Below are 27208 nucleotides of genomic sequence, written 5' to 3' on the forward strand. Positions count from 1 at the left end.
GCTCTGGATGAGAGCGTCTGCTAAATGACTTAAATGTAAATGTAATGTAAATGAGAGGAGAAGTGAGAGGAGAGGAGTGCAGAGGAGAGGAGTGCAGAGGAGAGGAGAGGAGAGGAGAGGAGAGGAGAGGAGAGGAGAGGAGAGGAGAGGAGAGGAGAGGAGAGGAGAGGAGAGGAGAGGAGAGGAGAGGAGAGGAGAGGAGAGGAGAGGAGAGGAGAGGAGATTAAAAGGACAATATGATAGAAGAGGGGGAGAAAACAGTGATAAGATAGATACAAAGTAGAAGGGACAAATGTTTCGTATGTCTGAGAATTTAAGAGAGAACAATAAAACTAAGGGGTTGAGGAGTGTGAGAGAGGGATGACTGACTTATTATTCAAAACATATATTTGCCTGTTAACATTAAATACACAATGAAATGAAACCCCAGTCCAGGTACACACATTAAGTCTGAACTCTGCTGTCTCGCTCTGCTGTGAGAGAAATAGATACAGAGGAGGGATGGCCATACATCTCCAACACAATTTATCACCGCATTGCCATTCCCACTCTGAAATATCGGCCTATTAAAACATTCATTGAGTTGATTAAACTGCAATAAAATCTAACATAATTTGTACCGACAGTTTCAGGGTCTGATTTATTAGTCTGGTGCTTTGTATCCTCTCATATCCCACCCAGTCCTGCCGCCGTCAGAGACTTTCCACAAACAGGATAGCAGTGGGGAAACAGCAGATCTTGCTGCCACCCATTGGTGGCTTTAGAGTGCTGCAGCTGCATGCACTGGAACCCAATAACCTGGCTATTGCAAGCAACAGACAGATTACACTGAGTGTACAAAACATTAGGGACACCTGCTCTTTCCATGACGTAGACTGACCAGAATGGTCCACCACCCAAAGGACATCCAGCCAACGTGACACAACTGTGGGAAGTATTGGATTAAACATGGGCCAGCATCCCTGCGGAACACTTTAAAACACCTTGTAATCCATGTCTCAACGAATTGAGGTTGTTCTGAGACCAAACGGGGGTGCAACTCAATATTAGGAAAGTGTTCCTAATGTTTTGTACACTCAGTGGATAAATGATAAAAATACAAATCTCTCGTTGGACAGACGCATGTAACATAACTGGTATCGTGTAGGATGCGACTACTGACAGGAAACTTTTTCTTCTGGTGAGCAGAGTTTTTGTCACTGATTATTTGAACAAATCCTGATTTTGAAGATGTTTGCTTCGGAAGAATATTTTCTAACACGTCTTCATCCAGAATTTAATCGAGCGTCTGACACAATTACGCCTGATTTTAGTTTCTGTGATTATGAAAATACTAGCTACTAGGATCGGTGTTGAAGAAAACCTCATAAGCATATTTATCGTAGTATAGACAATTTCATGACTAGAAATATAGTAATTTAACCGACGGCCTAACAGCTGAACCGCTTGTTTTTTGCACTTGTTGCCTCAAAGAATAAAATTGCAAAAAAAATGTTTTTGAGTGCAACCTCTCTACCAACAACTAGAAATGTAATCATGTACTATGGTAGCCCATGCTATAGAGCTTGTCACATTGACGGCCAGCCTAAGCCTAAATACTCACCAAGTCCATTACATTCATCCCACTTAGCCTTGTCTAAAAGGGCTCTAATGCAACAACATACTGTGCATTCGGAAAGTATTGAATACTTTTTTATATCACATTTACATAAGTATTCAGACCCTACGCAGCTTTGGCAGCAATTACAGCCTTGAGTCTTCTTGGGTTTGACGCTGCAAGCTTGGCACACCTGTATTTGGAGAGTTTCTCCCATTCTTCTCTGCAGATCCTCTCAATGTATGTCAGGTTGGATGGGGAGCGTTGCTACACAGCTATTTTCAGGTCTCTCCAGAGATGTTTTATCGGGTTCAAGTCCGGGCTCTGGCTGGGCCACTTATTAAGGACATCCAGAGACTTGTTCCAAAGCCACTCCTGCGTTGTCTTGGCTCTGTGATTAGGGTCATTGTCCTGTTGGAAGTTGAACCTTCACGCCGGTCTGAGGTCCTGAACGCTCTGGAGCAGCTTTTCATCATGTATCTTTCTGCTCCGTTTATCCTACAGATGGCAACCGAAGTCAGCCTGCATGCTTCCGGCGCGCCACTAGAGTGACTTCCCCGGCCGGCCAACCCTTCCCATAACCCGGACCACTCTGGGCAAATTGTGCACCGCCTCATGGGTCTCCCGGGCACGGCCGGCTGCGACACAGCCTGGGATCGAACCCGGGTCTGTAGGGACGCTCTAGCACTGCGATGCAGTACCTAAGACCTATGTAAATAAGGTATCTCTGTTTTTTATTTTTAATACATGTGCAAAAATATTTAAAATCCTGTTTTTGCTTTGTGATTATGGGGCATTGTGTGTAAATTGATGAGGGGGGAAAGTATTTAATCCCTTTTAGAAAAAGGCTGTGACATCACAAAATGTGGAAAAGTCAAGAGGTCTGAATACTTTCCGAATGCACTGTATGTATTCAGATATGTATTCATTAACATATTATTGAAGGAAGCAGGTTAAATTGTTAGGTGGTGTATACAGTTGAAGTCGGAAGTTTACATACACTTAGGTTTTTCAACCACTCCACAAATTTCTTGTTAACAAACTATAGTTTTGGCAAGTCGGTTAGGACATCTACTTTGTGCATGACACAAGTCATTTTTCCAACAATTGTTTACAAACAGATTATTTCACTTATAATTCACTGTATCACAATTCCAGTGGGTCAGAAGTTTACATACGCAAAGTTGACTGCGCCTTTAAACAGTTTGGAAAATTCCAGAAAATTATGTCATGGCTTTAGAAGCTTCTGATAGGCTAATTGACATAATTTGATTCGATTGGAGGTGTACCTGTGGATGTATTTCAAGGCCTACCTTCAAACTCAGTGCCTCTTTGCTTGACATCAAGGGAATATCAAAAGAAATCAGCCAAGACCTCAGAAACAAATGTGTAGACCTCCACAAGTCTGGTTCATCCTTGGGAGCAATTTCCAAACTTCTGAAGGTAGCACGTTCATCTGTACAAACGATAGTACGGAAGTATGAACACCATGGGACCATGCAGCCGTCATACCGCTCAGGAAGGAGACTCGTTCTGTCTCTTAGAGATGAACGTGCTTTGGTGCGAAAAGTGCAAATCAATCCCAGAACAACAGCAAAGGACCTTGTGAAGATCCTGGAGGAAACAGGTACAAAAATATCTATATCCACAGTAAAACGAATCCTATATCGACATAACCTGAAAGGCCGCTCAGCAAGGAAGAAGCTACTGCTCCAAAACCGCCATAAAAAAAGCCAGACTACTGTTTGCAACTGCACATGGGGATAAAGATCGTACTTTTTGGAGAAATGTCCTCTGGTCTGATGAAACAAACATAGAACTGTTTGGCCATAACGACCATCGTTATGTTTGGAGGAAAAAGGGGGAGGCTTGCAAGCCCAAGAACACCATCCCAACCGTGAAGCACGGGGGTGGCAGCATCATGTTGTGGGGGGGCTTTGCTGCAGGAGGGACTGGTGCACTTCACAAAATAGATGGCATCATGAGGAGGTAAAATTATGTGGATACATTGAATCAACATCTCAAGACATCAGTCAGGAAGTTAAAGCTTGGTCGCAAATGGATCTTCCAAATGGACAATGACCCCAAGCATACTTCCAAAGTTGTGGAAAAGTGGCTTAAGAACAACAAAGCCAAGGTATTGGAGTGGCCATCACAAAGCCCTGACCTCAATCCTATAGAAAATGTGTGGGCAGAACTGAAAAAGAATGTGTGTAAAAAAAGAGCCCACCAAACCTGACTCAGTTACACCAGCTCTGTCAGGAGGAATGGGCCAGAATTCACCCAACTTATTGTGGGAAGCTTGTGAAAGGCTACAAGAAACGTTTGACCCAAGTTAAAATATTTAAAGGCAATGCTACCAAATATTAATTAAGTGTATGTAAACTTCTGACCCACTGGGAATGTGATGAAAGAAATAATACTGAACTAAATCATTCTCTCTACTATTATTCTGACATTTCACATTCTTAAAATATAGTGGTGATCCTAACTGACCTAAGACAGGGAATTTTTACTAGGATTAAATATCAGGAATTGTGAAAAACTGAGTTTAAATGTATTTGGCTAAGGTGTATGTAAACTTCCGACTTCAACTGTATGTCATAGTATTTGGCCTCAAACAATAATGGTATCTCTCTCTCTCTGTGTGTGTGTGTGTGTGTGTGTGTGTGTGTGTGTGTGTGTGTGTGTGTGTGTGTGTGTGTGTGTGTGTGTGTGTGTGCGTGCGTGCGTGCGTGCGTGCGTGCGTGCGTGCGTGCGTGCGTGCGCAAGTGGGTGTGCAACTAGGTCAACTGATGTTCTGTGGAGAGGACCTGAATTGACCCCATAGCTAATAGGACAGAGAGAGAGGGTAGGGAAACAGAAAAGTGAAATGTTGCGAAAGTTTTAGCACACAATCATTTTAAAATGCAACCAAGTGAGTTGTTAAGTAATAAGTTATTTTAATTACTGTACATTTTTCAGGAAGGTCTGATGAAAACCGTATAATTCCATATTTCCCAGCATTAGTTCTCTGTTGTTAGGAGTGGAAGTGTTGTGTACAGAGCTGGGGGTCTATTGATCCACATGCTTTATTACCCTACACTGGGAGTGTTAACACTGTCCAGGAAGATGAGGGGAGGATCACCTGGAAATGGTGCTATCGATCCCGGCTCGCTGCCACGGGAAAGGCTTCTATGACGGAACATCCTCCAGGGATATGTGGGATCGGGAAGATCTACCAACAGAGAACAGCGCTGCACAGGGGACACATGACACATCTGGCATGTGTTAGGTTTTTGGTGTCCGAAGAGACATCTAGAATTTAGTCTATGTTATGTGGGTTTTTTGGGGGGAAGAGTTTTGTGGTGTCTCAGCTAGCGTCCCATATGGTACCCTATTCCCTAAATAGTGTACTACTGTTGATCAGGGTCCATAGGGAATGGGGTGCCATTAGGGATGCAGCCTCATGTGTCATGTCTACATCGTTGACCTATTCACTGTCCAGACACCATGATGTGACCTATTGGCTTATTAGTTGTCATAACAAGTGCCTCGGTGCAATTTACCATAAGTCAAATGAAATTGCCTGTTTCATCATGGCCTGTCTTAACATATTGTCATTCATTTTGTAAGTTAGTGCCTTTATATTGCACATGGTGAAGTAATGCTTGACAGAGTCCAAAACAACTGGAACAAAAGAGCGTGCCATATAACACATCAAGACAGAACGTCACGTGTGAAACTTGATCTCGCAAAATGAATTCTGTACATTGTCCAACTGCTGCAAATTCTGCAGTGTAAATATACAGACCAGGCTGCACCTAGAATTTAAATAGTATGGAACCCCCTGGAATCAAATTAGTATAATCATTTAATCACCATTTTATTCATCAAAGTACGTGACTTCAAATCAAGAGACTTCTGGGTTTTTGCATGGGCTGCATCTCATGCCACTGCATCCGCCGGTGTCGGCCATTCGGCTCTGTGGTGGAAAACGGCAGGCTTACCAAGGTGTTTGTGAGACCAGGAGACATTACGGAAACAGGTCTTCTAACAGAAACGTCTTGTCACAATACAGAGGCGGATGCAAGATGCAAGCAACGATGGTTTAATGAAATAGTTTCCAGCATCAACAGGACAGACAGAATATACTCAGACAGAATCCAACCCAGGGCCTAGGGCACATCCTCTGATGATAGCGTGCTGAGAAATCCAAGGGAGTGAGTCCGGCTGGGTAGGAAGGAGCACAGCAGATAATCCCCACAAGGGCTGCGAGAGAAAGAGCACTGACACACGACACAACCTCAGGGAAGAAACAACGATCTGACAACAAGAAACACAGGTTACAGAACATATAAAGGGGAAGATAATTAATTCCAGCTGGCGCAGACAATCAGGCCAAGATTGGGAACCACGCCCACACAAACACAGGAGAGAGAGAGAGAGAGAGAGAGAGAGAGAGAGAGAGAGAGAGAGAGAGAGAGAGAGGCAGTGGATTCATGAACCGTGACACGTCTGTAAAGGCAGAACGGTTTGAGCTAAAAACGACACTTCTGAACAGCTGAGACACTTATGAACACGATCCGTTTTGCTCTATGACGCCCACTAGCTTCACAGTACTGGTCCAAAGGTCATCTGGTGAATGTGCAGTAAAAATGACATCATAGGTGGAGGGGTCATTCCACTACATAAAATGTAATAAAACAATTCCTTCGCTATCTCTCAGATATAAGAAACATAATTCAAAACATACATCCTTTTGATATATTTTTTTGACCATCTGTTTTTCCGTGCATGAATGTGTTATTCAATGTGTTTCTATGTGCTAATAGCAGTAAGTCCAAATTCAATGTTTCATCAAATCCTTTTTTAATATATATTTTTTTACACTTACAAGGGTCCTAAGATTGTAAATCAAATAACTAAATGGTCCATGGTATGAGCATCGTAAAACAATTCCACATGTTAGCTTGGTGTGGAACTTGTAGCGAGTCAGTGAGAAGTGGGAGGAGGACGGTGCCAGGAGCAACACATGGTAGACACCAGGGTCATAATCAATCAAAAGGACTGAAACATTACTTGGACTTGTCCAAAAGAAAGCACTCGTATTCATTTTCCATTGCACATGTTTTAAAAACATTTTCCATTGTGTGCCCTGATGAATACAACCACGTTCCTCTAGGGTCATGTGTGGAGGGTGGAAACCCTGGCAGACTGACAGCCTGGCTGGCTGGCTGACTGTTATACTGCAGTCATCCCCATACCTCACTGGACTCCAGGCCTCTGCTATGTCAGGCTGCTCAAGCAATCCACTGTCAGAGCCAGTTTGCCCTCTGCTGGGGTGAGTGGAATCAACAATGTCAATACTGTCTCAGTCTATTCCACAGATAAACAACAACCCAAATTGACACTTAAACACTGCTGTATCATGGTGCAACTGCTGCCATCGTGGTCAGCCCATCCCCAGTTCAAGCAAACCCCTTTGGCAGGCCAGGCATCACCTGAAGCATCTGAAATCCCCAGGATAATGACTCTGTGATGAAGTCAACTGACTCCTATCAGGTTTTCTTATCCTCCCAGTGCCCAGTCAGTGACATCAAGACTGTTAATACAGATTGTCATGTCCGGAGGTGTAAAGAGGCTGTGGCAGGAGGATGTTGGACTTATGTGCACTGGTGGTCCGCTGGGTTCTCTCCTTTGGACTGGTGGACTTCGTGGTCCGCTGGGTTCTCTCCTTTGGACTGGTGGCCTTCGTGGTCCGCTGGGTTCTCTCCTTTGGACTGGTGGCCTTCGTGGTCCGCTGGGTTCTCTCCTTTGGACTGGTGGCCTTCGTGGTCCGCTGGGTTCTCTCCTTTGGACTGGTGGCCTTCGTGGTCCGCTGGGTTCTCTCCTTTGGACTGGTGGCCTTCGTGGGGCTCTGGGTTCTCTCCTTTGGACTGGTGGCCTTCGTGGGGCTCTGGGTTCTCTCCTTTGGACTGGTGGCCTTCGTGGTCCGCTGGGTTCTCTCCTTTGGACTGGTGGCCTTCGTGGTCCGCTGGGTTCTCTCCTTTGGACTGGTGGCCTTCGTGGTCCGCTGGGTTCTCTCCTTTGGACTGGTGGCCTTCGTGGTCCGCTGGGTTCTCTCCTTTGGACTGGTGGCCTTTGTGGGGCTCTGGGTTCTGAAGGCGGTCCGTCTACGTCCAAAGGCCACCTCAGTTAAAGGAATGTATCTGTCACGTTCTTTCAAAATCGAACCCAGAAGCAGACCAGGACAAGGAGAGTAGGAAGAAGGTGAGTATTTTTTTACAAGTGAATATGAAGGTGTAGAAATATCCAGGTAGCGTAACGGGCAGCGGTGGTGAGTTGATGGGAGTGAATAGGTAGGTCCAAAGGAGTAGCGGAAGCCTCCGACGACCAGGCAGGAATGAGGTAAGTGATCCGGGAGAATAACTGAAGACAGAACAAACGGGGGTAAGTTTAAGGCAAGCAAGACGTACAAAACAACAAAACAAATACTATCAAGCTGGAGGCTGATACGCTGGCACAACATACTGGTTATGGCTAACGATCCGGCAGGGAATGGATGTCAGGTCCGGGCTTATGAAGAGGAGAGATGATGATCAGGACCAGGTGCACAGATAGCTGATGGGATACAGGTGCGGGTAATCTGAGATCTCCCAACAAGCTAAAACGCCCGGCAACCAGCCAGGGTGCGTTCCAGGACACCGGAAAAACACTCCAGAACAGAACACAGGCAAAAACCAGACTCAGGAAACGGGATTCGTGACAGTATCATGATGTTAGTATGTGGTGGTCAAGGTTAGAATCTGTCTAGAGTCTGTCCGCCGGGTTTATGAACAATGTCTATTTGTGTACTAGAATGTTAAGTATGTGTATTTTTGAATTGGTAGGTCTATGGCTATGTATGTCTGTGCATGTGTGTGGTTAGTGTGTACAACGAGGCTGCTGAGGGGAGAACGGCTCATAATAATGGCTGGAATGGCGCAAACTGAATGGCATGTATTTGATATCGTTCCACCTATTCCACTCCAGCCATTACCACAAGCCCGTTCTCCCAAATTAAGGTGCCACCAACCTCCTGTGGTGTGTACGTGTGGTGCTTGTACAGTATATGTACAGTACGTATCTCTGTACTATACCATTTGTGTTGGGTATCTGTGTTCTCCTGTTGGCAGACCTTGGGATGACTAAGCAGTTTTACAGTAATGACAGCAAGCGGTGAGGGGGTAAGGGTAGGGGAACTGCACTTCATAAGTATATTATACAATATGTTTGTATCAGCATAATAAAATATATTGAAGTAAACAATCTACAAGTACTTGCAATTTTCTCAAATTAGTACCTTTTTTGTTGTATTTTTGTTACATGTCTCTGTTTGGACTTCTATTGCTATTTAATTCTTAGCTGAAAACAAAGACTGTCTTGTAGTACATGATAAGTCCAGTTTATAGACTCCTGCACACACTGCAGTTCACAGACAGGGGTGGTCCTCCTGAGTTACTCCTCCCTCATTGCTAGTAAACACAATAGACACACATCTCAGATCAGATCTGTTTCCCACTGACTGACCCACTGAGACCCTAACAGCACATGAATAATAAAACAGTTATGAACCATTCTCAAGCGTGCACACAGACTCACAAATACATACACACAAACATACATACACACACACAGTGGGGTAATGTGTATACTTTCTATGGTGGCTTTTTATGGGAACTAATGAGGTGGAGGGTGTGAACCACTAAGACAGACAGACATGATAATGACTGGCTTGACACTCACAGATAGGGTGTGTGACGACATTAAACACATACACCGTCTTCAAAAACAAAGCATGGGTTTTAGAAAACTAGTTTGGAAGTGGGAACAGTCAAAAGAAATTCTAGATAGATTTGTTGGTGGTAGAGAAGGCCTATCGTGTGTATCGTGACTCAGGAAAAGACCCAGATGCAGACATAGGAGGCAGATAGTTCGAATTGCAGGCAAAAGGCAGTTTGAGGGCAGTCAGAGGTTTGCAGTCCAAGAGAGTCAGGCAGGTACAGGATGACAGGCTGGCTCAGAACAGGAAGACTAAAAACAAAAACTTGAGAAACTGAAAACGCAGGTATAAATTCACAGGGGATAATCAGGAAAAATGGGAAACACCTGGTGGGTGGTGAAGACAACCACAAGACAGGTGAGACAGATCAGGGTGTGACAGGGTGAGATACTTAGTTGATTCTTCCAGTGCATAGCAACATCTGATGTAATGCATTAGTCATGGCATTAGCTATCTAGTTAGTTAGCAATTAGGAAAAGTAGAAGACTAAATTATGTCTATTGTGGGAGCATTTAGAATAAATTAAATGTTGTATTTCTAGCTGCTGTAATGTTTTTACGAAAAGTTATCAAAAGACAAACAGTACATTTATGCTTCAATTGATAGGAGTTTGATTTGAGGGTACTCATGCATTATCTCATACACTCTCATTACAGTCACCTCTCAAGTTAATTCTCAACGAATATCTCTATTCTAACAAACTCTCATCCATGCTATGTATTGATGGGCTCGGTGTAGCCTTGTACAGCCTATTCTGTGATTGCTGCCGACCAAGCTTATTTATTTGTATGAAGGCATAGGCTGTGACGGTGGTTAGTTTTAAAATTAGTTTCAAGCGAAGAGAGGTGTGTGTGCGTGTTTGCACACAAGTGTATGTGCGAGTGATACGGTGTGTGTGTTCTCATCACGCGCATGCATCAGATTCCTGCCAAGCAGGGTGGTGGATAAACTGTCTCCCACTGTCCCATCCAGTCACTTTCCCAGTCAGGCAAGCAGGGAGAGTGAGGGGAGAGGAGAGAGAGAGATATTCTACTGCACTATACCATACACTATAACAGCAGGGCTACCAGGATCAAGGCTAATTATTCTCTGTAGTCTTTTCCTTCCTTCCATTTTCTGGTCACAGGCAGTTCCAGGACCATGGCACACCCTAAAAACCACAACAAGATGGGCATTGGCCGCTCCATCGCCGTGCTGACCTCTGGAGGCGATGCCCAGGGTGAGTGGGGCTGGGCGGAACAGGGCAGGTGGGTGCCATGGGACTGTTCGGGGGAAGCACCAGTTTCAGGGGCAGACAGTCCAAGGGAGGGCAGACAGCCCAGAGGCTTGTTGGTAAGCAGCAGGTGGCTGAGCCGAGCCAGAGTTATATAGGTCTGTGGGAACAGTTCCCATGTGGGGGCAGCAAACAATGAGATATTATTGTTATATATTAAGTCAACAATTCCCATTCGTGTTCAGAGCTTGTCAATGAATTTGGAGTAGGGAAACAGTGGAGTGTAGTGAGGTAAAGTAAGAAGTGATTTATAAACATAATTTGTGTTGTCTGAAGTTATGGCTGGACTTCAAGGGTGATGCATAGACTGACTGGACTACAGAAATGCATACATTTTTGTTGAAAGTCAGATGAGTCACAGCACATATACCGTACCGTAGCTCAACTAATAGAAAACATGCCTCTTATTTGGTGGATTGTGTGGTTTGAAATTCAACTGTATTGACGTTTTGTTTTCAGTCACAGTTCCAGTCACACAGTTTGCCACAGCCACCACCACGGCCGAATAAACTGTAATAATTGTGGAGTTCTGACATTAAAAGTTCATATCGTGTTGGTGGCTGTGATATCACATTATTGAACGTATGAGACGTCTTATATGGCACGTTAGCTTCACATAGAGACCCCTTCTCTCGGTTGTCACTGAGACATCTTATCACGTTCAAAAAAGGGCAACGTGAAGTCTTCCATCCGAGGAGGTTGCCAGGGTCACCAGAGCATTTGCAGTGGGTGTGTCCCAATAATCTCTCCTTCCTTTTGAAATGTGCACTCTTTCACTACTCCCCCCAAATGTAAAATAATTGGATTGGTGTAGGCATGGGTAGAGGGAGTTTCTGTATGCCAATCATTTCGTTTCAAATCGAAGAAGGGAAGTGAACATGCGCACACTTTTGGAGAAAGGAAAGGTCATTGGGATGCACCCAACAGTCTTCCCCCTGACCTTTAACTGGATGATGAATACCTCCCCTTTGACCTTTTGGGATGTCTGCCACTGACCCCACATGACCTTCTGATTGGAGCCTGTGTCAGGGAGCTGTCTGCCTGAACTTTACATCATTATGGAGCTATCTGCCAACAACTAAGTAGCTCTAGTTGGCCAGCTGCTTTTCAGGGTTCTCTCTCTGCTCTCTTTTATTTCATGTTTTTTCTTGTCTTCTTCCCATATTTTGTACATACACCCTGGCTACTCTGTCCTTTAAATATTCACCCATATCTTTATCTTCCCTCTATTTACCTCTCTTTCGCTGTCTCTCTTTCCCTCTCGTTCCTTCTCGTCTCTCTGTATTTTTTGAAGTGGTGCTAATTTTAGAGGTGTGACCTTTGTCATATGACATGGAGAGGAGGAGGAGGAGGAGGAGGAGGAGGAGGAGGAGGAGGAGATAAGTGGGCCGCCCTATCCCTCCCTCATATCCCTTCTCAATTCTCTTCCTCCTCTTCCACCTAAACCTTTTTCTCCCTCCATCATGTTGAAAGGGGAGACTCTTGGCACCTCAATACTATCCACATGTGTTGCCCTTTAGAGTGGAGCTGGTGTGTTGAGACAGGAAAGACAGGAAATGTAACTAGCTCACTGTCTGCCCTACCCACCCACCCTGTCTGCCCTACCCACCCACTCTGTCTGCCCTACCATACCTGTCGCCCCTGTCTGCCCTACTTTCCCTGTCTGCCCTTTCAGATCCCTGCTAGTTCACTGACACAGACACACAGGCAGTTGCAACTACATGCCCAGGAGAGCTTGAAAGTGTTGCATTGTCATCCCAACTGTGTGGATGTGACAGGAGTGCTCTTCATTATTCCACTATGCTATGCTATGCTATGGTTCCCCATCAGCCATACATCCTGACCATGTGAACTCACAAGAAAAAACTCTGGACCCTGTACATATGAGGGAAGCTCATCTGCGTGCTCGTCATCCTCACCAGGGTCTTGACCTGAAGGTGAGCGGTTTGCTGATGTCAACATTGTGAACAGAGTGCCCCATGGTGGCGATGGGGTTATGATATGGGCAGGCATAAGCTACGGACAATGAACACAATTGCATTTTAACGAAGGCAATTTGAATGCAGAGAGATAACGTGATGAGATCCTGAGGCCCATTGTCATGCTATTCAGCTGCTGCTATCACCTCATGTTTCAGCATGATAATGCATGGCCATGTCACAAGGATCTGTACACAATTATTTTAAGCTGAAAATGTCCCAGTTCTTCCATGGCCTGCATACTCACCAGACATATCACTCATTGAGCGTTTTTGGGATGCTCTTAATTGATGTGTATGACAGCGTGTTCCTGTTCCTGCCAATATCCAGCAACTTCACACAGCCATTGAAGATGAGTGTGACAACATTACACAGGTCACAATCAACAGGATGATCAACACCATGCGAAGGAGATGTTTCACGCTGCAGGAGGCAAATTGTGGTCATAAGAGATACTGACTGGTTTTCTGATCCACACCCCTACCTTTTTTTAAGGTATCTGTGACCAACAGATGCATATCTGTGTTCCCAGTCATGTGAAATCAATCTTGAAATTGTTGTAAGTAGCCTGTTTAGCTTCCATCTAAACCAGTCACTCAGGGAGGGACTAACGTGGCTGGCCCCTGGTGCTATATACAGGGAGTACCAGTACAGAGTCGATGTGCAGGGGTACGAGGTAACTGAGCTGTAGCAGCAGTGTGTGTGAAAGTGTGTGTGATCGTGTGGCGTCTCTATGCATGTGTGTGCATGTTATTAGTGTGTGTCTGTTGGGCAGTCTGTCTGGAAGTATGTGTGGGTAGAGTCCAGTGTGTGTGCATAGAGTCAGTGCAAGACAGTTAGTTAAAAAAAGGGTCAATGCAGGTAGTCCAGGTAGTCATTTGATTAATTATTTAGCAGTCTTGTTTAGCAGTCTTATAGCTTGGAGGAAGAAGCTGTTCAGAGTCCTGTTGGTTCCAGACTTGGGACACTGGTACCACTTGTCATGCAGTAGCAGAAAGAGTCTAGGGTCTTCCTCTGACACCGCTTGGTATAGAGGTCCTGGATGGCAGGGAGCTCAGCCCCACCCTCTGTAGCGGCTTGCAGTCGAATGCCCTGCAGTTGTGGTACCAAGCGGTGATTCAGCCAGTCAAGTTGGCTGCATCCCCTATATAATCATTCATATGTTAAGTTTGTAGCACACAGTATGCCAACTTAATCATAGCAGCTACACTGTGTTGTGTGTCATAGTTCAAAACCACCTGTGCAGGTGGGACTGTGTCAGTGATGTTCTAACAGCCACTCTGTGCTGCAGGTATGAATGCTGCTGTGAGGGCCACAGTCAGAGTGGGCATCTACACTGGGGCCAAAGTCTACTTCGTTCATGAGGTTAGTACCTGACTTGTAGCTCCCCAATCTCATCAACCATTTTATGTTACCCATTGGTCTACAACTGTTACTATTCCCTTTTTCTGATTATTATAGTCTACAGCAATCAAGGCATTTCTAGTCGATCACCAATTATTTCTGCAGAAAAGCCAACATTATAAAGGGAATTTTTTTGTATTTATTTTTTTGTGCTCTTGGCGGTAGGTGCACTTGATTCAGAAGCCCTGCGCACCGGGTAGGCAAAGTGTTCCCATTTTGAACCATTTCATTAAAACTCAACTTACCCGGCAGACAGAGATCTGTGGCTTAATCAGTGTGGCTACTGTGCTGGCCAGTCTTACAGCTCAAAGTACAGTGCCTACAGCTTGACCCAGTCCATAGCAAAGTTTGATACTAGCCTACATGAAATTTTCTTAACTTTTAAAACCATGACCAGAGAGAAACTGTTAAAGACTACAGCTAAGAGCTGCTGTTTTTATGAGTGAATTCATGTCAATGTTTTTATTCAGCACTGTCAATACTGTTTTTATTCAACACTATTACAAAACGTAAAATTTGTGGAAAACTGTCTCGACTTCCGGGATACTCAAATCAGTATCATATGTTATGTTTGGTATGGTTACATTAGACAGATGGTTACTCAAGTCAAAAGTGAAAGTAGGGTGGCTGGATAGGTGTATAATGCGAACATTTAGCAACCCGAAGGTTGTGAGTTTGAATCTCATCACGGTAATTTTAGCATTTTAGCTAATTAGCAACTTTTCAACTACTTACTACTTTTTAGCTACTTTGTAATTACTTAGCTAAGCCTTCCCCTAACCTTAACCCTTTTAGCTAACCCTTCACTCATCCACATCCTTAACCCTTTAAGCTAACTCCTAAACTTAACCCTAACCTTAACCCTAACCTTAGCCTAGCTAACGTTAGCTAGCTAGCTAACATTAGCCACCTAGCTAGAATTTGTAACATATCATACGTTTTGCAAATGTGTACATATAGTAAGATTTTCAAATTTGTAACATATTGTATGATGTGTAAATTCAGAATATATGAATTGTAATTCATAACATATCATACGAAATAGGTGATGGACAAATTAATACACACCACACGAAATGTAACATATCTTACTAAATGGAGTGTCTTGGATTTACATATAGAATAATACAAAATCCATGATTAGAGGGGACAGGATGTAAACCAACAGAGCTACGGACAGCAAGGCCTGGATTTGAGAAAGGTGATCTGGAATGAGCCTCTTACAACCTAATATTCCTTTTTCCTTGCCTGTTACCTTACCGTAAAGGTCTGTCAGCTAAGCCACCTCAGTTACCTTGGGTTTCACCTTAGATCCTCCCGTAACTGTGAGTGACAGGTTTGTGTGTTCGTCTCCAGGGTTACCAGGGTTTGGTGGATGGAGGTGACAATATCAAACCTGCCACCTGGGAGAGTGTGTCTATGATGCTGCAGCTGGTGAGCACACATACAGTACACACACACACACACACACACACACACACTTTATCCAATTACCTCCCCCCTCACTCTCCTTTAGTTTCTGACCAAATGTAACCTTTCAGTGAAAAGGGTGGGATCCATCCTCTGTAACATGAACTGGTCCTAGATCAGTGACCCTCTAGTCAGTAGGAGCTAGTCAAATGCCAGGGTTCACTGGATTTAATGGGCTTCAGAATGATAGGCTGGGATTTCACCTCCCTCCTTTCCTCCTCTTCCCTTCCTCCTTCCCTTCCCCTTGGTCTCTCTCCTTCTCGCTCTCTCTCTCTCTCACACACACTATTCCTGAACCACAATCTCTCTCATCCCTCTCTGCCTATAACCCACATCCTGTCCTTCTCTACTTCCTCCTCCATCTCTCCCCCTTATTTAGCCCAACTGAATGTGTTCTGTTGGCATGTTGTCTCGTCTCAGGGTGGCACTGTGATTGGCAGTGCCCGCTGTATGGACTTCAAAGAGAAGTGGGGGCGTCTGAAGGCCGCCTGCAACTTGGTCAAACTGGGCATCACCAACCTGTGTGTGATCGGTGGTGACGGTAGCTTGACTGGTGCTAACCAGTTCCGTACAGAGTGGAGCGAGCTGCTGGCTGACCTGACCAAACAGGGTGAGATACCTAGGCCACCAACAAGACTACATTACCCAGTACCCTTCACTCCAAAGCACCCAACTACCAGAAAACATAATGTAACCCACTACACTTATGTAACCCTCCCAGTCACTTTTTAGATTATCCTAAGAGGGGGGATTAGGTCATTATTCATTATGATCTTAAGGCGAAAAATGATCCTAGATCAGCACTACTACTCCAAGACAATTTGTGAATACAGGCCCAAGCATCTGTATGGTCTTTGAAATATGTGACTCCTTACACTGTACTTTAATGCCTCCTTGTGGACCCAAGTCATATAGGCAAAGTAATTTATCCAAAGCAACTTAGTGCTTGCATACAGTTTGATATGTCTGGCCCCAGCAGGAATTGAACCCACAACCCCAGTGTTGCAAGGGCCATGCTCTATCAACTGAGTCACATAGGACTACAAGTAGTGCATTCAATGTGAGAGCTGACTGCTAGTTTGTGTGTCCACCACCAGGTAAGATCACGGCGGAGGAGGCTAAGCGTTCTTCTCACCTCAACATCGTGGGCATGGTGGGCTCTATAGACAACGACTTCTGTGGCACTGACATGACCATTGGCACTGACTCCGCCCTGCACCGCATCATAGAGGTGGTGGACGCCATAACGACTACTGCACAGAGGTACACACACACAGACATACACACACCAATATTAAGTCATTTGTAAGCATCAGTAAATCCTGATTTTTGGGGGGTTTCTTCAGTTTTTCACATATTTCTGTTGACAGTCACCAGAGGACCTTTATCCTAGAGGTGATGGGCAGACACTGCGGGTGAGTGCCTGACTGTGTGTGTGTGCATGCATCTGTGCGCACGTGTGTCAGTGCGTGCTTGTGTATGTATTAACATTGCTGTCTGTCCTCACAGCTACCTGGCCCTGGTGACTGCTTTGGCCTGCGGTGCTGACTGGGTGTTCATCCCAGAGATGCCCCCAGAGGACAACTGGGAGGAACATCTGTGCAAAAGACTGATTGCGGTACCACACCTCCTCTCCTGCTCCCTCTATCCCTCCATCCTTCTATCCCTTCTCCACCTCTTCTGATTGAGCCTCTCTATCTCTTTGTCCCTCTCCCTGGTTTTCTCTCTCTCTTCCTCATATAATAACACACAAAACAACGTTCTCTCTCCGTCTCTCTCTCAGCAAAGGGAGCGTGGTTCCCGTCTGAACGTCATCATCATGGCAGAGGGAGCCCAGGACCGTAAGCAGAAACCCATCACCTGCGACCAAGTCAAAAATGTGAGCGATGGCATTACACAGTCAATAGAAGTTGTCCCTAACCACTGAAACAGGCAGTGTCCCAAACGGCACCCTATTCCCCCAGCCAGAGTCCGATATGTTTCATCCCCCTAATGTTAAAGGTTATAAGGGGCTAGGGTAATATCACATTTGATCAATCGTCTAGCTCTGATCTGACAGAGGACTGATGCTGTAATCTCTCTGTGTCACTCTGTACAGCTGGTATCCAAGAAACTTGGCTTTGACACCCGTTCCACCATCCTGGGACACGTACAGAGAGGTGGCACCCCCTCTGCCTTCGACAGGATCTTGGTAATCCATCTGTCTGTCACCACTTTGTGTCTGTCAATCCGTCTGTCTGTGGCTGGTATTGTTTTTACTATGTTGTCTACTCTTTCTTGACCTTCAGGGTCATTTACATAACGCCTATAATGTTCCTGCTGTGATAATCGATCCTTCATTCATTCATTCATTCCATTCTCTCCCTCCATACCCCAGGGTAGCAGGATGGGTGTGGAGGCTGTGATGGCTCTGTTGGAGGCCACCCCAGAAACCCCAGCCTGTGTTGTCAGTCTTTCTGGGAACATGGCCATCAGGCTGCCGCTCATGGAGTGTGTCCAAGTTGTGAGCTATACACCTATGCCACATCAAACTGCATTGTTTCCTCTCTTATTGCTGAGAAAGCATATTATCGACATCGTCTTTTAAAATGTCTTCCTCTCTCTATTTTCCCCCCTCTCTCACTCACTCTCTCAGACTAAAGATGTGACCGTAGCCATGGCTGAGGGGAGATTTGAAGATGCTGTGAATCTCAGGGGAAAGTGAGCCTTTATTTTGCCTATTTTCTTTCCTTCTTCATTTGGACTAAGTAGTGAGATGAAAACCATTGGTCATTTTCTTGTTTGTAGGAGCTTTCAGAATAACTGGAACACATACAAAATGCTGGCTCACGTGACCCCTCCAGAAGTGAAGGTGAGTAACTGTATCATTTTCATCAGGTTATTTTTCTTGGTCTGATATTTGGGCAACCTGGTTGCACATTTGAAGGTGTTCTAGGGTTGCACCCAAAATACATCCTCTCTCTGTCTTGTTCTCCCCCTCTCAGAGCAACATCAATATTGCCATTGTAAATGTGGGCGCCCCCTGTGCTGGGATGAATGCAGCAGTGCGTTCAGCTGTCAGGGCTGGTCTCATCCAGGGACACCAGATGCTGGCTATATACGATGGCTTTGATGGCCTGGCTAACGGACAGGTGGGACATTCCACCAGGAAAGATGCCCCTGAGGATTTCTTGTAGTGGACAACTTGTATGTTATTTTACATCTGATCAGATGAATGGCATCATCAGGAGCATCAGTTCATTGCCAAGTTGAGCTCCATCTGCACAGCTCAACACAAATAACACACACACACACCATACTAATCTCTCTTTCCTCTTCCCCAGATTGAGCCTATCACTTGGGCTCAAGTGGGTGGATGGACTGGGAAGGGAGGGTCCAATCTCGGTACCAAGAGGTGAGACATCTCCACGGAGCACACGCACCAATGCTTAGGGCCAGGGAAAGCTGACAGTCGTGTGTTTAGGAGGAACCCAGGGTCCTACTAAGAACAAGAGAAACCTCTAATGACATTTAACTCTCAATGTTTCTCCTCTCTGGTGTGTAGACACCTGCCAGGTAAAAACATTGAGCAAATCAGCCTGAACATTGCCAAGTTCAACATCCATTCTCTGATCATCATCGGAGGCTTTGAGGTGAGGATCGAGGGGTTGGATCAGAGAGTATTCGGATGGTTCACTGGTCCACTGTCCAATCATTATTGATTGAACATATTAATTGAACATAAGTACAACAGTTGAAAAACAAGTATCATGAATATTGTCTTGTCTGTTGATGCCTAGTCCAGATATACATGGTATTGTGTGTCTCCTTGTCAGGCGTATCTGGGTGGTCTGGAGCTGGTAACAGCCAGGGAGAAGTACGAGGAGCTGTGTATCCCCATGGTGGTCATTCCCGCCACCGTCTCCAACAATGTTCCCGGATCAGACTTCAGCATCGGCGCTGACACCGCCCTCAACACCATCACCACGGTAAGACAAACACACATGCTGTACCCCCCCCCCCCCCCCCACACACACACACACACATATTTTAAATACTTTATTTGAATCCACAAATGACATTACAGTCGAGAAGGATTCAAACATTTCAAAGGACAAAGATGTCTGGGTGGATATAAAAAGCACCTTCTCCATACAGCAAGGCTGGCCATGACCGCTGAAGCAGAGCATTACCTTAGCTACTTTACCTTTGTCCTATGCAAGCCTGCATTCTGAAGGCCACGTCCAGTCAGCCTATGTACATGGGCGAGACTCCCAAATATCAGTACCACAAGTTTGCACTGATAACTAAGGCTGTTCAGGCGTGACACATGGAGATGGTATTTCAGCAACTTAGCAACAAAAGGTCTGCTCCATGTAGGAGTCAAAAGAGCAACCCACTTCCAAAATATGCACCTCCCTCCGGCCTTCCCCACAACAACAATATCTGGCATATTTGGGATACAAGAAAACGTCTCATTATCAAACTAGACCGCTCTGAAAGGAGAAAGTTTGTGGGATACACACACTTTTATCTTTTAGTAGACACTCTTATCCAGAGCAATTAGGGTTAAGTGACTTTCTCAAGGACACATCAACAGATTTTTTACCAAGTCGCTCTGGGATTCGAACCAGTGACCTTTTTGTTACTAGCCCAACACTCTTAACTGCTATGCTAACTGCTAGGCTACCTGCCTAACATATGACAATACCCAGACACACATCCCTCCTCATACTAGCCTTTCTTTCTGTCAGACTTGCGACAGGATCAAGCAGTCTGCTGCTGGCACCAAGAGGAGAGTGTTCATCATTGAGACCATGGGGGGATACTGTGGCTACCTGGCAACCATGGCTGGCTTGTCATCTGGGGCTGACGCTGCCTACATTTATGAAGAGCCTTTCCATATCCGTGACCTGGAGGTCAGTGGGCACACTGACAGAATAACAAAGATGGATGGATTCTGTGTTATATTTCAAGCACAAGAAATATGGACATTGGGATGTTGAATCATTTGTTGTATTGTTTTGTTGCAGCTGAACGTGGTGCATCTGATAGAAAAGATGAGGACCTCAGTGAAGAGAGGTCTCATTCTCAGGTAGATGTGCTCTCCTCAAAAACACATCCTGTCTGATATCCCTCAGACATTATTGTTCTCTTGTTTCTCTTGTTACCGCAAATCCTCCTCCTGCCCACAGGAACTCTAATGCCAACGACAACTACACCACACAGTTCCTCTACAACCTGTACTCAGAGGAGGGCAAGGGCACGTTCGACTGCAGGATGAACATCCTGGGACACATGCAGCAGGTCTGATGGACACTTCTTCTAACTGTTTAATGGGCTTAACTCTAAACCTGTAGTAATATGAGGAATAAATTAATCTATATATTCATATGGAAATACATCTCTCTAACTATCTCTCTTTCTCTTTGCTCACCAACAGGGTGGAACCCCCACTCCCTTCGACAGGAATTTTGGCACCAAGATGGGAGCCAAGTCTGTCCTGTGGCTGACTGACAAACTGAAGGAGTGCTACAGACACGGTGAGGATCATTTGGTATTTTATTAGGATCCCCATTGCAAAAGCAGCAGCTACTCTTCCTTGGGTCCACACAAAACATGACATAATACAGAACACTAATAGACAAGAACAGCTCAAGGACATAACTACATCAATTAAAAAAGAAAGGCACATATAGCCTACATATCAATACCAAAACATACACACAAACTCTTTAGGTCTAATAGAGGAGAGGCGTTGTGCCCTGAGGTGTTGCTTTATCTGTTTTTTGAAGCCAGGTTTGCTGTTCAATTGAGCAATATGAGATTAAACGGATTTCCATGCAATAATGGCTACATATAATACTGTACGCTTTCTTGAATTTGTTTTGGATTTGGGGGACTGTGAAAAGACCCCTGGTGGCATGTCTGGTGGGGTGAGTGTGTGTGTCAGAGCTGTGTGTAAGTTGACTATGCAAACAATTTGGGATTTTCAACACATTCATGTTTCTTATAAAAAGAAGTGATGCAGTCAGTCTCTCCTCAACTCTTAGCCAAGAGAGACTGGCATGCATAGTATTTATATCAGCCTTCTGATTACAATGAAGAGCAAAACGTGCCACTTTGTTCTGGGCCAGCTGCAGCTTAACTAGGTCTTTCCTTGCAGCACTCGACCACACAACTGGACAATAATCAAGATAAGACAAAACTAGAGCCTGCATCTCCCCATCTTTACAACCATTGAATCTATATGTTTTGACCATGACCGGTTACAATCTAAGGTAACGCCAAGTAATTTAGTCTTCTCAACTTGTTCAGCAGACACACCATTCATAACCAAATTCAGCTGAGGTCTAGAACTTAGGGAATGCTTTGTACAAAATACAATGCTCTTAATTTTAGAGATGTTCAGGACCAGTTTATGACTGGCCACCCATTTCAAAACAGACTGCAACTCTTTGTTAAGGTTTTCAGTGACTTCATTAGCTATGGTTGCTGATGCGTATATGGTTGAATCAGCATCATACATGGACACACATGCTTTGTTTAATGCCAGTGGTAGGTCATTGGTAAAAATAGAAAAAAGTAGCGGGCCGAGAGAGCTGCCCTGCGGTACACCACCCTTTACGTGTTTGACATTAGAGAAGCTTCCATTAAAGAAAACCCTTTGAGTTCTATTATATAGATAGCTTTGAATCCACGATAAGGTAGAGGTTGAAAAGCCATAACACATACGTTTTTTCAACAACAGGCTATGGTCAATAATATCAAAGGCTCCACTGAAATCCAACAGTCCAGCTCCCACAATCTTCTCATTATCAACTTCTTTCAATCATCAGTCATTTGTGTCAGTGCAGTACATGTTGAGTGCCTTCTTTTATAAGCATGCTGAAAGTCTGTTGGTAATTTGTTTACAGATAGCATTGTATTTGGTCAAACACAGTTCTTTCCAACAGTTTGCTAAGAGCTGGCAGCAAGCTTATAGGTCTGCTGTTAGAACCAGTAAAGGCCACTTTACCACTCTTGGGTAGCGGAATTAATTTGGAGGACAAATACTTTCCTCTAGGCTCAGATTACAGATATGACAGATAGGAGTGGCTATAGAGTCAGCTACCATCCTCAGTAGCTATCCATCTAAGTTGTCAATGGCAGGAGGTTTGTCATTATTGATCGTTTACAATAATTTTCCACCTCTCCTGCACTAACTTTACAAAATTAATGTTTATCAATAATTGGAAGAAGCAATTTAATAAATGCATCAAGTGCAGCGTCTGGATGCTCCTTATTAATCACATCAGACAAACAAATATTTTTAACATCATCCACATAAGAGTCACAGTAAAATATTTTGTATGATCTCTTGTACACTATTTTCAAATCAAATCAAAGTTTATTTGTCACGTGCGCCGAATACAACAGGATACAGTGAACCTTACAGTGAAATGCTTACTTACAGGCTCTAACCAATAGTGCAAAAAAGGAGTTAGGTGAACAATAGGTAAGTAAAGAAATAAAACAACAGTAAAAAGACAGGCTATATACAGTAGCGAGGCAATAAAAGTAGCGAGGCTACATACAGACACCGGTTAGTCAGGCTGATTGAGGTAGTATGTACATGTAGATATGGTTAAAGTGACTATGCATATATGATGAACAGAGAGTAGCAGTAGCGTAAAAGAGGGGTTGGTGGGTGGCGGGACACAATGCAGATAGCCCGGTTAGCCAATGTGCGGGAGCACTGGTCGGTCGGCCCAATTGAGGTAGTATGTACATGAATGTGTAGTTAAAGTGACTGCATATATGATAAACAGAGAGTAGCAGCAGCGTAAAAATAGGGGTTGGGAGCGACACACAATGCAAATAGTCTGGGTAGCCATTTGATTACCTGTTCAGGAGTCTTATGGCTTGGGGGTAAAAACTGTTGAGAATCCTTTTTGTCCTAGACTTGGCCCTCCGGTACGGCTTGCCATGCAGTAGTAGAGAGAACAGTCTATGACTGGGGTGGTTGGGGTCTTTGACAATTGTTAGGGCCTTCCTCTGACACCGCCTGGTGTAGAGGTCCTGGATGGCAGGCAGCTTAGCCCCAGTGATGTCTTGGGCTGTACGCACTACCCTCTGTAGTGCCTTGCGGTCGGAGGCCAAGCAATTGCCGTACCAGGTAGTGATGCATCCAGTCAGGATGCTCTCGATGTTGCAGCTGTAGAACCTTTTGAGGATCTGAGGACCCATGCCAAAGTTTCCCGAGGCGGAATAGGCTTTGTCGTGCCCTCTTCACGACCGTGTTGGTGTGTTTGGACCACATGTTGTTGATGTTGACACCAAGGAACTTGAAGCTCTCAACCTGCTCCACTACAGCCCCGTCGATGAGAATGGGGGCGTGCTCGGTCTTCCTTTTCCTGTCGTCCATAATCATCTCCTTAGTCTTGGTTACGTTGAGGGATAGGTTGTTATTCTGGCACCACCCGGCCAGGTCTCTGACCTCCTCCTTATAGGCTGTCTCGTCGTTGTCGGTGATCAGGTCTACCACTGTTGTGTCGTCTGCAAACTTATTGATGGTGTTGGAGTCGTGCCTGGCCATGCAGTTGTGGGTGAACAGGGAGTACAGGAGGGGACTGAGCACGCACCCCTGTGGAGCTCCAGTGTTGAGGATCAGCGTGGCAGATGTATTGCTACCTACTCTCACCACCTGGGGGCGGCCCGTCAGGAAGTCCAGGATCCAGTTGCAGAGGGAGGTGTTTAGTTCCAGGATCCTTAGCTTGGTGATGAGCTTTGAGGGTACTATGGTGTTGAACGCTGAGCTGTAGCCAATGAATAGCATTCTCACATAAGTGTTCCTTTTGTCCAGGTGGGAAAGGGCAGTGTGGAGTGCAACAGAGATTGCATCATCTGTGGATCTGTTTGGGCGGTATGCAAATTGGACTGGGTCTAGGGTTTCTAGGATAATGGTGTTGTGAACCAATACCAACCTTTCAAAGCACTTCATTGCTAGGCCCAGCTTTTGGAACTTTGGCTTTCCTGGATATAGCCACAATTTTGTGATCACTGTATCCAATGGGTACAGCTTTAGAACAAAGTTCTACAGTATTATTAAAAATGTGATTGATACATGTGGATGATCTTGTCCCTGTAGTGTTTGTAAAACGCACTGGTAGGCTTATTACTAACCTGAACCAGATTACAGGCACTGATTACAGTGAGAAGCTTCCTCTTGAGCGGACAGCTTGATGAAAACCAATGAATATTCAGGTCCCAACAAACTTTTCAAAACAACAAACCAAGCTCTCCCTTGTTCAACATGAAGTGGTTCCACACTCCGTCTGGAACCAAATGTCTTTAAGCTGATGGAAATTACTTAATTCCTTCAATCACCTCGAGCAAATTACTGTCTCCGGGGGATGATGATGTAGACAATTACATTGATGGAAGCCACAATATATCTGCAATATTAAAGCTGATCTAACCCCTAAAAATACATTTTTCAAAAAGCGAATAACTCTTCCTTGCTCTCATCAACAAGCACAATGTCTTCATAACTTGCTCTCTATAATGCATCTACATGGATTCATGACCTTCTGTGCCCACTACCCTTGGCCTGGTCCTTGATAGGTGTTTTATCTAACTCCTCTGACTATTGTTGTCCTGCTATAAAAGATGAGCTGGATAAAGTCCATACAGACAGGTCTAGGACCAGCCAGGCTACTGCCCTCCTATGTTGATGCTAGCCATCTGTGTGTCCCCAGGTCGTATCTTTGCTAACACATCAGATTCTGCCTGTGTGCTGGGCATGAAAAAGAGATCCCTGATCTTCCAACCCCTGGAGTCCCTCAAGGAAGACACTGACTTTGAGTAAGTCCTAATCCTCCCTCTGTTTCCACACCTCCTACTCTTTCTCTCCTCCTCTCTTCCTCTCCTTCTCTCTTGTTTGTGACTCTTCATCGTATGCTCCACATTGAGTTCAACTGTGTTTTAATGATGAGCAGTGGTAGGTAAGTGCTGTTGTTTGTATGTGTCAATCCAGTCAGAACCATTGAACCAGCCCAGGTTCCTTCTATCATTTATCTTATTATTCTTCCTCTGTTTCCTGTTTTCTTTCTCTGATCCCACTCTTATGCTCCTCCTCCTTCACACTCCCCCCTTCTACCACCCTTTCCCACTCCATCCTTCTCTCCTCCCTTCACAGGCACCGTATCCCAAAGACTGAGTGGTGGCTGAAGCTGAGGCCGATTCTGAAGATCCTGGCCAGGTATGAAGCTGTGGAAATAGACACCTCTGAGGCGGCTGCCATGGAGCACATCATCAAGAAGACAGGCGAAATCAAGGGGGGCAAAATGTAAACAAACCAAATAAACACACACAACCTCACATAAACACATACATACACACCCTTAGTCTTGCACCTAGACCCGCCCGCACCTATGAGAAGAAAGGAACCTGAGGATCTGTCTTTTTCAGCGATCTATTTCCTGTGTTTGAGGGGTGCAAAATCCACTTGTCACTTAAATCTGGCTGGATTGATTGCTTTCATTTTAATCCTGTGACTCTTTCATACTCTTGCTTGTGCCAGTCGTTTTTACTCGTTAACGTTACGCCCGTGGAAATGTTTGTAATGACCTGTCAAACACATCCCGGTAATGGCTGAAAGGGGCTCAATGGAAAACATTGTATTTCCATGGTATCTATAAGAACGCTAAACTTTGTCTGAGATTAAACGCATAGTCTCGCCACTTGCATCACAAGAAAGAGAAGAAAGATAACTTTATTTTGATGGGTGTACATTTTGTGCGGCGCTGAACAAAGTTATAATTTAATAGATTTGAAAAGTTCACAAAAGAGATGCGCTAAAATGAAAGCAATTTCCGAAAAGGAACACTCTGTAAACTATGTAAAGTATTTATAGATAGGTGTAATCTGTTCTAAGACATATTGAAATTTGACAATAAATGTAATACCTGAATTCCCACCAAAATCCCTGAACTCCATTATTTGTCCTTGCCAGTAAAATGTTTTATGTGCTATAATTCAGTCAATATATAATGGATACATTTTCTTCAAAAAGTTTGGAGTATCTTCAACCATTGTCCAACTGTTGCATTTATTGGAATTGTTTTTAAAACCTTTTAACAATTTTGTTAGTAACTAGTAGTTAGTTGCTAGGAACAGTCAACCATTCAGTCAACTGATGGGTGTATCATATCAGTACAGTACCAGTGGTTATGAGGAAAAGACTGTACATACAGTTTGTTGTGTGGAGCTTTGAACTATTCTACATCACAGAAGTTATTCTACATCATTCTGCAGCTGGCAACCCTTAAACAATACTGTGCAGATCTCTCAGCAAAGTCAGAGTCTAACACTTATCTGACAACCACAAACACCCACAGTGTTCTGTTTCCTGTGTCTGGTGTATTGCCTTCTCCCCTGTTTGTATGGCAGAACAGTTTAGACCTTAATACTTCTTTCTTCCATTGAAACTGAACTAGGACATGTAATAAAACGTTCTGTTTAGTTTTCTGGACTATTTAAGATTTGGCGTGATGAAAGATCATTTCGAAATTTACTATGTTTATTGAAAATAAAAATATTGAATGTTTAGTGTTAAAAGGGTATCAACGTATTGCAAAAAAAATGTAACTCATTTTGTGGTGCTTTTTACAACAATAACTTCATTATCGTTTTTTAAATTATGCCTAATAGGCTGACTA

At 44.4% G+C, this 27208-nt stretch overlaps 3 protein-coding genes across 3 annotated transcripts in view; 2 read left to right on the forward strand and 1 right to left on the reverse strand.

Annotated features, from left to right (window-relative positions):
* LOC129851547 (protein enabled homolog) overlaps positions 1-7540 on the forward strand; it is a 24687-nt gene extending 17147 nt beyond the window's left edge. Inside the window, exon 2 of the mRNA XM_055918166.1 lies at positions 2102-7540. The gene's annotated coding sequence lies outside the window, so the exon portion shown is untranslated. The remainder of the gene's footprint in view (positions 1-2101) is intronic.
* Positions 7243-9385, reverse strand: LOC129851548 (variant surface antigen F-like). Its single transcript, XM_055918167.1, has 2 exons — positions 9365-9385; positions 7243-7752 (listed from the first exon to the last, which is right to left on the reverse strand). The coding sequence occupies exons 1-2, from the start codon at positions 9383-9385 to the stop codon at positions 7243-7245; spliced, it is 531 nt and encodes a 176-aa protein (XP_055774142.1).
* Positions 9386-10384: 999 nt separating this feature from the next.
* On the forward strand, positions 10385-27035 carry LOC129848359 (ATP-dependent 6-phosphofructokinase, muscle type-like). Its single transcript, XM_055915654.1, has 22 exons — positions 10385-10620; positions 13945-14018; positions 15414-15491; positions 15948-16137; positions 16625-16790; positions 16898-16942; positions 17037-17145; positions 17311-17406; positions 17626-17718; positions 17905-18030; positions 18163-18227; positions 18315-18378; positions 18512-18658; positions 18851-18921; positions 19072-19159; positions 19343-19495; positions 20261-20425; positions 20540-20601; positions 20702-20813; positions 20950-21049; positions 25247-25352; positions 25687-27035. The coding sequence occupies exons 1-22, from the start codon at positions 10542-10544 to the stop codon at positions 25838-25840; spliced, it is 2343 nt and encodes a 780-aa protein (XP_055771629.1). The 5' UTR covers positions 10385-10541; the 3' UTR covers positions 25841-27035.
* Positions 27036-27208: the final 173 nt, after the last annotated feature.

The sequence above is a fragment of the Salvelinus fontinalis genome, chromosome 3 (genome assembly GCF_029448725.1).
Source record: "Salvelinus fontinalis isolate EN_2023a chromosome 3, ASM2944872v1, whole genome shotgun sequence".
Taxonomy (NCBI): domain Eukaryota; kingdom Metazoa; phylum Chordata; class Actinopteri; order Salmoniformes; family Salmonidae; genus Salvelinus; species Salvelinus fontinalis.

Coding starts and splice junctions, on each gene's coding strand:
- LOC129851548 (XM_055918167.1), bottom strand. CDS start 9,385: ATGTCGTCACACACCCTATCT. Junction 7,753..9,364: donor TGTCGTCACACACCCTATCT/GTGAGTGTCAAG, acceptor CTTTGGACGTAG/ACGGACCGCCTTCAGAACCC.
- LOC129848359 (XM_055915654.1), top strand. CDS start 10,542: ATGGCACACCCTAAAAACCACAACAAGATGGGCATTGGCCGCTCCATC. Junction 16,943..17,036: donor GTGATGGGCAGACACTGCGG/GTGAGTGCCTGA, acceptor CTGTCCTCACAG/CTACCTGGCCCTGGTGACTG. Junction 17,719..17,904: donor CTGCCTTCGACAGGATCTTG/GTAATCCATCTG, acceptor TCCATACCCCAG/GGTAGCAGGATGGGTGTGGA.